At 37.4% G+C, this 12,243-nt stretch overlaps 1 protein-coding gene across 1 annotated transcript in view; it reads right to left on the reverse strand.

Annotated features, from left to right (window-relative positions):
- Positions 1–12,243, reverse strand: part of LOC306861823 (IQ motif and SEC7 domain-containing protein 3-like) — a gene marked incomplete at its 3' end in the record, with an annotated part of 140,770 nt that overhangs the window by 108,574 nt on the left and 19,953 nt on the right. Inside the window, exon 2 of the mRNA XM_079404310.1 lies at positions 1,438–1,515. Coding sequence (XP_079260436.1) covers positions 1,438–1,515 — 78 coding nt within the window. The remainder of the gene's footprint in view (positions 1–1,437; positions 1,516–12,243) is intronic.

A 12,243-nucleotide genomic window follows, 5' to 3' on the forward strand; every position in this document is an offset into this window, starting at 1 on the left:
ATTATTATAATTATTAAATAGTTAAGTATTTATTGTGATAATTGGTGTATTTTAACAAGGGACAAACTGGTGTCTACTTCACTATTTGTCTTGGAAAATATAACACATGGTCTCCGTTTAATAATTTTTTAATTGAATATGAAGTAACCATTCGGTTTCATCAACAAAATAAAATTTTAAGCCTCAGATCAGGTAGAAATGGCTCCTTAAGCTAAAGTTTTGTGCAGCTGGAGTTATTGAATCTTCTTTCTCAGTTAACACCCATGAGTGGCTGAGGATTTGAAGCTCATACAAACATGTTCCAATTGATAAATGCCATGTTGTTTCCACCTCTGCAGTGCACACTGTCAAGACAAACCTAAGGGAGATGTGCGATTGCATTTTTCTTCTATCCTCCACTCTGGCAGTCTTTCCGGGTCTAATTCAATAGCTTGTGCCCTCTGTGGCATTTACAGTGAGATTTAGAGGCGTCTCAGTGGGCGACTGCAGTGTTCCAACCAAACTAACAATGGCCAGTGCTTTGGGAGAGAAAGGCCATCATCAATACCGATTTGCTTTAGTTGCTGTGCTCATCTCTTCTTCTTCAATACAACCTTTCCAAACACCCAAGATCCACAGAATATGGAGTGCTTTCCTTCATTTCTATTGACGACTTCCCACCAATTCAAGCCACTTTGAAAAGCTGCACAACAACAGGAATTATAAAATTATTATTATAAATTATTATAAAATTATAATAACCCTGAAGGACTATATAATCAGATAATATGAAAATAGGCAAATAATGATTAATTAACGTTATTCATTTAGCATATATGTTTACCCAAAGTGGCATCAAATACAGTGGCTGTTATTGGCTGCTTCACACAGTATTTTTGAACAAAAATTACTTCCAATGCAGACATGAATACCAGATCATAATTAATTATCTTGTGGTTGTGTTTGGTTGTTGCTCTTAGATTTGTAGCTGTTTTAAAAACACTTCAAGTGACTAAAAAGGACAGAGATGGGGATCTCCAGTTGATTGATTTGAACATTCAGCGCAAAGCAAGATACTTATCGTGATACTTTGTGTAAACATGGTTATGCAAACAGAATAGGGAATTACTCTGACCAAGGTTTTTGTAGCCTCTAGCTAAGCCAGCTGAGCGGAACTTATGCCTACCGACAAACATGGCAGTTAAACATTAGATACACGTTTTTCTTTTTGCCTGATTCAGATGGAAATCATATCAGTTTTTGTTCTGTCAAGGTCACAGCTTACTGTGATAATGGGGACTGAATTTACTGTGAGGAGACAAGGCATGAAAAGACTCACAACCACTTCAAGACGGGTATAACTAGGGCAGTTGTGTTGCCTAGCACCATCAGAAACACAGTCTTTACTGTGGCAATGCAGTTTTTGGTCAGGAGGCACAAACCAACCCCTCCCCCTACCTGGGTACACAGGCCTGAGAGTCAGACTCAGGGGCATCTGGAGCAGGACAGCAGAACTGGTGTAGAACCGTCTGGTTCCTGTAAGAAAAGAGATAGGGAAATGGTCACACTAGAGTGTAAAGGCTTTTTTTCCAGACTCATTATTAAGTAGAACTAAAGTGGGTCATTACAGTGAGGGACTGAACTAGCAGACTTTTGCCAACACCTCAATCCCCAAACAAGAAAATAGTGTGAAAATACTGTCAAACATGGATAATGTGTGATCTATTGTCAAGGTGCGAAGTTTGCAGGAAATATCATACTTTTGCTAATAGGTATTCTAAATTAAGTAAACCTATGTAACGGTTTTGAACCAAAATAATTGAAACAATTTTTATTTGCCTGTATATTTGCATACCCCCAAACATATACCTGAAATGAAATGAACACTAGTGGCTGTAAATCACCAACAACTTTTATCCCTATTTACACAAATTGTGATTATGTTGCAGATTATCGATTGAGACCATTTTCATATAGTTTCTCCCACAATACTATATTTTGACCTCTAAACGCTTTTACCATAGTGCATGATTTATAAACTAATACATTTTCATGTTTGTGTTACATAAACAGCTCCATGTGTACAGATTTTCTGATCAAGTAAACTTGCTCAGTAGCTCACCTGGTGCAGTATTACACTTGCAATGTGGAGGTCACTATAAATCATGATAACAGAATTTGTCAAAGAGTTGCATAAAAGCAAGCGTTAATTGGCTTTACAATAAACAAAATATATCATTGTTTGTGTCACTTTTTCTATTGCATATAATTGATACATATCAGCTGAAGCTGAGTTTAAGAGTTTAAGTATGGATTTAAAAAAAAAAACTAAATGCAAAATGATCAGTTTTAGAACATTGAATACAATGTAATAATCTAGTTGCCGATTATACTTAGTGGTGTGCTACTATGGCATAAATAGGCTAGAAGCTGACCTAGAACAGCTTTACACAGAAGGATACTAGTGCATCTGTCTTTGCACTGTCACAGTTGACTGTCCTGTTTACTGTGTAATGGAGTGTTAAATGAAGTCATCTATTTGTGGCAAATCACAGAGCAGCATAGCGAAGCTCACGCTGTAAGGCCAAATGTATTTGGCTTCGTACATATAAATGACATAATTACAGACCAAACAGTTAAAAAATAGGTTGTAATAGTTTATTGGGGTATATCAAATTAACCTATAGAAAAACTGTAACTGTTTTTTGTTATGTTGCTCTGGCCGAAATGGCAGTTGCATTCTTACAGCTGGTGACATGGATGTAGTCAACCCATGTAATATATATATATATATATATTTTTTTTTTTTTTTGCTGTTATGACACTTTATCTCATATGATTGTAGAAGAATTTAAGCATTTAAAACCTTTAAGCATTTAAAATTTAAGCATTTTTCCTGAATTTCACACACAGGAGAATATGTGCAATAAAACATTATGGGCAACAATAAAGTTTAATGAGTAAACAGAGGGTCTTTACAATCACTCTAGCAAAAAGGTATTTTTCTCAATTTTTTTTTTAAACCTGACTAAAACGTTTATAACCATTGCCATTTAAACTGCTTAGTCCTTATTGTCTATGAACTAGCTATATATTACAACTTTTTTACAAAACACAAAAACATTATTTGCCAGTTAAAACTTTGACAGTTAATTTACAATCCCATAATGTCAGCGCAATTCACATAATAACATACTGTTGTTTAAAGAGAAGTTTATAGTTTTACAGTGGGCAAATAGAGGAATTCGTAAAATAAGAACTGTGTGTTCACCATATAATTATTTGATTATTCATTATTTAATGACTGTGTGTGACATCATATTAGAAAAGTTTATTTAAAAATAGAAAGTAAAGAAAAAAGTGGTCATTTCTAGTTAATTGGATTAATAACTCAAATATTCAAATACAAGAGTGTATTGTATTATTTGGTTAGGTCTCGAGTCATTTCGATCATATTTTCAAGGTCTTGATCTTGTCATGGACTCAACTCAGGTCTGGGCCTCAGATGAGGACTCAACCACAAGACTGACCAAAATTACTACTTGACTAGTAAGACAGTACTCGTAGAGTCAGAGTTTGGCTGTTAAACATGGTCCAGATATCCCCTGATGGCAGATATAATTCATCCGTTGTGGACTCAAAAAGCATCTTTTTCCATTGCCAGCTATTTAAAAAAAAAATGTTTTTTTTTAATTAAAATAATTTTTATTAAAATTAGCCAATAGATAGTTTTCTACAGATTGCCATAATCAGTGCTTGAAATATTTAATGTTTTCTTGTGAATGCATCCACTCATAGGACAAAATCTACAACTGTAGGTGCTACAGCCCAAAATGGTACACTCTTAAAAATAAAGGTGCTTAAAAGGTTTTTTACAACGATGCCATAGAAGAACCATTTTTTTTTCATTCGGTCAAAGGATCTTTAAAGAACCTTCTCTTTCTTAGCTTTTTAAGATCTAAAGAACCTTCTTTCACCACAAAGAACCTTGTGTGAAACAGAAAGGTTCTTCAGATGTTAAATGTTCTTTATGGAACCATTTTGACAAAAAAATTGGCATCGTGAAGCACATTTATTTTAAAGAGTGTACATGAAGATACAACCGTGAAAGCCCAACATCAAAACTCCTCTAAGCAGGAAACGACGAAGGACAATCGGCCATGTCGATTCAAAAGCCAGCTCACACCCCGCCGACCTCTTCCTAATGCAAAACACAAATCATCTGCCACTCAGCTTACTGCTTTAATTTCCAGATATGAGGGTGCCATCATAAATGACATGTCCAGAAACACCACTGCATCCTCCACCACACCAAAGCCTCTGCTTCCTTTTTTCACCCTCAATGCCGCTGGTGCCTCTAGTCCGTCAGAGCAAATAGAAGAGGATTTGGCACACAGAGGGTAAGTAGTATTACTCAAGATGTCATATGGCTGAGTTAATAAAGGTTATGCTGTTATTTTATCTCTACAGTCTTCGGAGTTGTGGGGGGCAGAAATCCCATTTGCTAAGACAGATCGCTTTCTCATTCAACCTCTATTTCAACCCTTTAACTCTTCTCCGCAATTACTTGAAGAGTAATTCAGAATGATTCATCCTGGTCTCTCTTGGAGAATTACTACTGGACTACTGGAGAGTCAACTCAAGGACACAGCAGCAGGAGTTTTTGACACAATCTGTATTGTTAAAAGCGCTATATAAATAAAGGTGAGGTCAAGAGGAAATGGAACCATACTAGACTAGAGGACAGAAACCATATTGACATAAAGTGCCACTTTTAATCTCTCTCGATAATATATATACAGTATATACAGTGCCCTCCAAAAGTATTGGAACAGTAAGGTCAATTCCTTTATTTTTGCTGTAGACTGTAAATATTTGGGTTTGACATCACAATATGAATATGAGATGAGAGATTAACATTTCAGCTTTTATTTAGAGGTATTTTCATCTGGATCTGATACACAATTTAGAAGATAGCACCTTTTGTTTGAACCCACCCTTTTGTCAAACTCAATTTCAGCTCAAAGGTTACATTCTATGCCAATTGTGCAACTATTGATATGAATGGGAATGCTAACAAACAGGACTCCTTTCCAGCCACCTGGTTTTTAACAACTAAATTTCGTAATCCGATTTTTAAATTATGAGGAAGCAACCTTCCCCAACACTTGAAGAAGACTAACTCAAAATACTTCAGTAACATCACATCCATGTTGGTTTGTATAAGGTTATGTATACAAAGAAAAAACATTATGATAAATATAGGGCTGCCAATTTGATCTATTAATCATGATTAATCACTAAATTCAGGAAACCCTGCTTCAGGAGTGTTCCCTTCCTGCAGATTTCAGTTCAAATTCTACTTCAATACACCCGCCTATTCATTTCCAGTAATCCTGAACACCTTGATTAGCTGGTTCAGGTGTGTTTGATCTGGTTCAGGTGTCTTTTGAACTCTGCAGAATTGTCCCAAATGGTAGACTTAGGCTACGTCCACACGAAGACGGGTTTCTCCGTATCCGATCTTTTTTTTGCCTCAAATTCCGTAAACACGGAGTCGTCTCAGGAAATATCTGCGTCCACACGGAATCACTGAAAACGATGTAGTACACATGCCAGACCAATATGTGGCGCTGTAATTCTGCCACAGAGATACACAAAAAAACAGAGAAGAAGACTTGGACCATGTGCGTAAACCTTGCGCGCTGAATATAAACTAACACACAAAGCAGAAGATTTTGCTTTAATAAAACTAATGAGCTCAGTAGGTTCTGCAGCACGAACACAGGCACGTAGTCTGACATTGTTGTTGTTGTTGTCGCTGTTATGTGACGCAGCGGTGTCTGATTAGGGGCGAGACGTGGGCTGATGACGTCATCGTTTCAGAAAATATACGGATTCGCCGTCCACACGAAAACACGAAACCGGCGTTTTCAAATTTATCCACCCTGGGACCCGCTTTCAAAAATTATCGGTTTCACTCTTCGAAAACGCCGGTTTCGTGTGGACGAAACGCCTATACGGTAAAAAATGTATGCGTATACAGAGAAACCCGTCTTCGTGTGGACGGGGCCTTAATGTGCACTTGTGTTCTTGCCACCACGTGCGTATCTGTTAAATCCACGAGACCCTAGGGTGTCCATTCATTATTTCAGCTTTTAGAAGCATGCCCACGAGTACCAACATTGTGACCGAAATGTTCCCTCAATGCACAATTTTGCTGTGCCCAGCAGTCAAAGAGGCATTACGTTATGAAAGTGTGGATTCAGAGGAAGATCGCGAGGGTTTAGAGTGTCATTTGGAACAAGGTCATTGTCGCCCTACAGAAGCAGGACTGGCTAGCCCTGAATTACATTTACCCCAAATTAACATTCTGTGTCTCCACCCATACACAAGTTATTTAATACACAATTTTTCCACCATTTGAACCATTGTTGAGGTATCACCTAATGCAAAGCAGAGAAGTCAGCACAGCCCTAGGCATTGTGCCTCGCCAATTAATGTTCAGTCAGTGTTTGGAGACTCTTCTCAGTAAATATCGATACATGAAATTATTTGGGATCAATTTAAGTAAATAAAAAATATGTATGTATTTATTTACTTACTTATTTTTTATTTATTTGAAACATAATTTCCTATAATTTAAAATATTTTATTGACACCCTAAATGATAAATCGTCAAGGCAAAAAAATATTAGGAAGAGGAGGCAGGGATAAACGTGTGGTGGTTAATTAATTAGTATTGTTAATAGTCCTTCGAACTGTTTTTTTGTTAACGGGTGTGACTTGACACTGGATTATTAACAGTTTACATAAACCTGGATTTGGTCAATAGGCTCAGTAAATTAACAGTTGTTTAAATGAAACTTAAGTATTTAAATCAACGAACTTGACAAACACACTTGGCCATTATTTAACATTCCAAAGCAAGTGTTACAATTCAAAAGGATAGCCAAGGTATGCTTGAAAGAAATAAACAGTAACTTTCGACAGGATGGTTCTGTTTAAAGGAGAAAGACATGCATGCATTTATCAAGAGCGCAGTAATCTGATTCAGAATAAAATTATATATTTCAAAGGACCCTGAACTCATAGCAGCCCAAGGGCTTTTGAAAAGATGAAATACATCTTTCTGACAGCACAAGAAGAAATTCATCATTTTAAAAGCATAAACACAACATTAGATCCAAGTTTGTACAGTTCAGTTTTTATCACTTTAAAGTTTAAATTGTGTTTTTGAGTAAAATGCAACGTTTTCCACATTTCAAACACACTGACCTCAAGTGCCCCTGGCAATTTCTTCAACACCACTATTGTATCCATAATAAACAAATGATTAAAATTAACAGCTTTATAACAGGGTTTCCATAAAATTAATGTTTTGATTTTTTTTATTTTTTTTTACAGTGCACAAACAAACTTCTTCAAAATCTGTCTCAAGGCATGTTTGAGCCCAATCTTACAGAGGATTAGGCCTGGTGAGTGGAATCATTTGATTGTGTATGTGTGTTGATGACAGGGGTCTAAAAGTATATCAACTAATCCAGACTTAAGTAAGCTTAAGTATGCAGCACTTTTCCAGGCACTCTAGATGACACAACCCAAAATTAGTCAAATTTTATTAAAAGAATATTCAGTTCATGCTTTTTCTGATGCCAGAGGGCAGGAGAATAAGCATAATCCACTTTATTTGTCCCGTAAAAATGGCAAATTTGTCAATTTTATGGGTCTTGCTTCCGGTCTCATTCGCTTCCAGCTATTTTTAGCTGTACAAAACCACTCGGTTTGCTGCTTGATATTGCAAATTGGTGTTTTACCATATTATTTTAATGTATTTTCTTAAGAGCACACTGATTTGTAGTGCAAACAGTTTTACCACTTACTGCACGTTGCTACTCTTCTCGTTATTTTCCTATAGTGGCTAATCTCGCCCATAGGCTTACTTCTGCATTGAAGAAAAAGGTGGATAGAATTTTACAATAAACGTGGATCACAAATAATCCAGACTAGACACAAAACTTGTTTGTCCACCTAGAATACCCTAGAAAAACCAAAGCAATTTTATGGTATTATTTTGTCTTGTTAGTGTATGCATTTTTGACACTCAAAGTGACAATTTGTGCAAGGAATATGTGCTTTATGAGTAGTAATAAACAGCCAATATGTTAATATTAGGCATGCTAATATGCAACTAGTTGATAATGAGAATTGGTAACACTTTATTTACTGTTCGTCTGAAGAAAAAAAAAAGTCATCTATATCTTGTATGGCCTGAGGGTGAGTAAATTAACAGCAAATTGTCATTTTGGGGTGATTTATCACATTATATTTTTTATATTTTTATTTTATTTTAAGATGCGTTATAATTGTATAGTACAATTCCATCAAATTCAACTGAATGACCCCTAAATATTAGCAAGTATCTGAATAATAAATATTATTCAGGCAAGCACTACTTATTTCTTAAAAAAAATCTAAAATGCATTAACATACTTATATGAGTCGCTTGATGTCATGCACTAAAAGTATCCAAATAGCTTATGTCTCTGTCTCTTTTAAGAAAGGCTTTTACTCTAAAAGCTTATTTTCGAGATAAACATAATTTGTGTCCTTCTCTGCAATGAGGTCATTGTCCTGTGAGCTTGTGACAGACCAACCGACCTAATGACAATGCAGCCAAGCATTAGTATTCCAGGTTAAACAAATGGAATTATCTCCAAAACGTTTTGCCCAACCTTCCAAGGTTAAGCCTCTAATTCTTCACTAAACAAATGTATAAAGCTCCAGCTGGTCATCACAAACTGTTCTGAGCGTTAATCTTCCCACAGCTATGGATTTCATGTCCTGTATTCATTCTTTCCTGACAATCATTCTTTTGACTTGGTTCTTTTCAATGAACCAGGTGAACTGGTGTGTAAAGTGGACTTCAGAATTTGTTCATCAGACTGATGCTGTCACACGCAGAGCCATAGAGAGAGAGAGTTGCGACAACTCCGTTGACTCAAATGGCCAATTTTTTACAGAAGGTACAAAAGGTTCCCAGAAGTTAGCTCTCATACTATCAGCGCCGTAGAGATGCAGCAGAAAAGACCGCTGTGATGAACTTTTAAAAGGTAAGACATTTATAGAAACAAATTTTATATTATCAGCACAGCTAATCAAATTGCCTTGTGCATTAAAACGGATCATAATTAGATTATTCCTCACTTAATTAGTGGATTTACGGGATGTTATTCATTCTCTAACGTTACATGCAGTTTCATACATTGTTGTTTAATTAAGGCTTTTAAACGTGACTTTTGCTGGTGGTGAGTAATTTAATAGACTTGGATTTATTGCAAAGTATGCTATTGGACCTAAGTGAGAATGAAAAGTTTAAAATAGGTGAGCAGTTTTCATTTCAGAATAAATTTCCAAAAATGTATTATATACCACTACTATTTTATAGAAGTAATCACAGTAAACCTGTACATTATTACTGTATTTTATACTTAAACGTCTTAGCAACTATAGAAGTACTGTGTTGAAGGAGCAGTGATGCCACAGGACTGAAATGTGATGGAGAATAACTCTCCTGTGTTTTTTTCCTTCTCTATCTTGCTCAGAACATGAACCACCTGAAGACTCCCTGTAATGAGACATCACCCTCACAATGAGTCTCTTCTCTGGGTTTGGCAAGTCTCTCCCTGTTCTTTGTGGAAAAAGTGCCAGTTCCCAAGTATGATTCCATCACATTTTGTTGGTGTAACCTATAGATTGCTCCTGCTGACTATATCCAGCCTCTCATGAAGACTTCAAATGACCCAACACCTGTGAAGAGATGACACCAGCCCTTGAGAGGACTTCAGATGAAGCTGACTCTGAATAAACATACAAAACTGCTAAATTTTCCTTGCATTGTAATGATCACATCATGTTTCATTGTTTCTGAATACATGACGTTACTTAACTGCGTGATTTGTATAGCCTAATTTTAGAACATGTCTGCCATAGGAACATTACTTTGACACCGTTACACCTGTTAACAGAACTCTTATTTGTAATATAGAAACATTGATTTTTTGTAAAACTCCTTTGAAACTATGTCTATAATATGTATAGTTATTATAAATGTATAAATAGATTGCTGTAAATAAAAGCATAAAATAAGTCAAAATACATAAAATATATAATTAAATGTGTAAAAATGTTTTAAGTTGTTTTAAATTTGAATATACTACAAATATATTTGTATATATTAATAACTGAGGGGTGCACAAGAATCAAAAAAAAATTAAACAAGATGCATTTTCACTTAGTCTTAAAATATCTTCACTTATTTGGAATGCATTTTCTATGAACAAACTTAATATTTACCATGAGATTAGTAATACGACAATGAACATTTAGATGTGATTTGCACTTAACTACAACATACAAGTTGTAAGAATACACACGCACACACACACATATATACTGTATACTGTATATATATATATACATATATATATATATATATATATATATATATATATATATATATATATATATATAAATATGTTCAGAGCATGAAGTTACCTTGGTAAAAGACCACAATGTCGTTAGTATAACATGGACTTTTACAATGGTAACTTTAGCCTAAAATATGATAACAAGGCAGGTAAGGATAGCTGATATTAGCAGATTCTATCTTTTAAAAACAACACTGATACAGCTACATATGCTACGTATATGTTATAAATTATTTTATTGTCTACTAATTACCAAAAATCACAGTCCTGTCTCTCTAACTCAATGCATTCCAATTGCCCGCTATGAACTTCCTTTGAGGTCTACGTGAATCATGTGACGATTGAGCGTTTTGAACTTCCGTTGTCACAACTCTGTTTCTCAACGGCTCTGGTCACACCCATGGACGTTTTGTTGTGTTTTCATACCCCATATGCTCTCTGTGACCTAGTTTTCCCTCATGTTTGATAGTGCCATTATGTTCAGGTGTGTCTCGTCTATTATTCTTGTTTTATGTTCCCCATATAAGTTGCATTCAGTTCAGTGTTTCTTCATCCGGTCTTGTCTGTATTACCCTGGTGTGTGTGTATGCTGCCTCTCTGATATGGATTACTCTTATGTGGATTATTAAAGACTGTTTATCATTATCATCTTCGTCTTCGTGCATTTCCCCTGCACCACACTGTGACAGAAGACCGGACCATAAACAGTGCGTGGCGTGTTTCCCCACTTTTTGTTTCTCGTTTTTGTAAGTGTTTCAGTTTATTTATTTTTGTTTTATTAATGGACATCGCATCCATTAACATTGCCTCAAGGAGGGGCAGCACACTGCTGGATGAGAGGACTGTCTTTATTTTCCAAGACAGCCGTAATCTGGAGGACTATGTAGAGGAGTTTCTCAACACCTGCCACCGTGCAGGCTGTGACAACGTCTGTTTGAAGGAGGGATTCCGGTGTGGTCTGGACGACGAAATCCGCTTTGTCCTGCCTATGGGAGATCCACATTGGACCTTCACAGCGGACGAAGCGGATGTAGACAGTAACATCAGTGTCCAGCCACACCTCACAGACGTCTCGCAGGCAACCGAGAGCACAGCCCACGATCACCCCGCAGCTCGGAGCATAAGCCAGAGCCCACTGCTGACGGGAAGCCAGAGCCCGCCGTGACCGACGAGTCATCGCCAGAGAGTGCGACAGTGCTGAGGATCGCCCCGGAAAGCCATTGGGATTGGGATATATATGCAGACACGCCCCCTCTTCTCCTGCCATCATCTGAACTCTCTGTCTGCCCTGAACTGTCTGCCTGTCCTGAATGGTCTGCATGCCCAGAAACGACCACAGATGTCGTTCCCCTGTCTGCCGCACTCCCAGTATTGGCAGTCGCTATATGGTGTGTGTGGGCAGCACACACCATCCCTGAAACCTTTACCTGTCTAGATTTCCCACCCTCCCTCTCCTGCCTTCTCCTGTCATCCCTGCTTCACCATCGCCACCGCTGTCTCCTGTAAGCCCCTCTGCTCATCCTCAGCCCATCATCTGTGTGTTGGATTTGCCGCGGGTCTGCCAGTCTCCATCGGCGTCGTGGCTGGAGGATCCTTTGTCTCAGCCTCCAGCCTCAGAGTCCTGGACTCCGACTCGGCCCTTCGACCCAGCGGCTCCACCATGGCTCATAGCTCGCTCCTCTCCATCGTGGCCCGTCAGTCCACCAGTTCGGCCGGGCTCCCTCGTCCCTCCAACTCCACCTTGGTCTGTCGTCGACCATCCGTTGCCTCGGGA

This window comes from Barbus barbus (genome assembly GCF_936440315.1).
Source record: "Barbus barbus genome assembly, chromosome: 42".
NCBI lineage: Eukaryota > Metazoa > Chordata > Actinopteri > Cypriniformes > Cyprinidae > Barbus > Barbus barbus.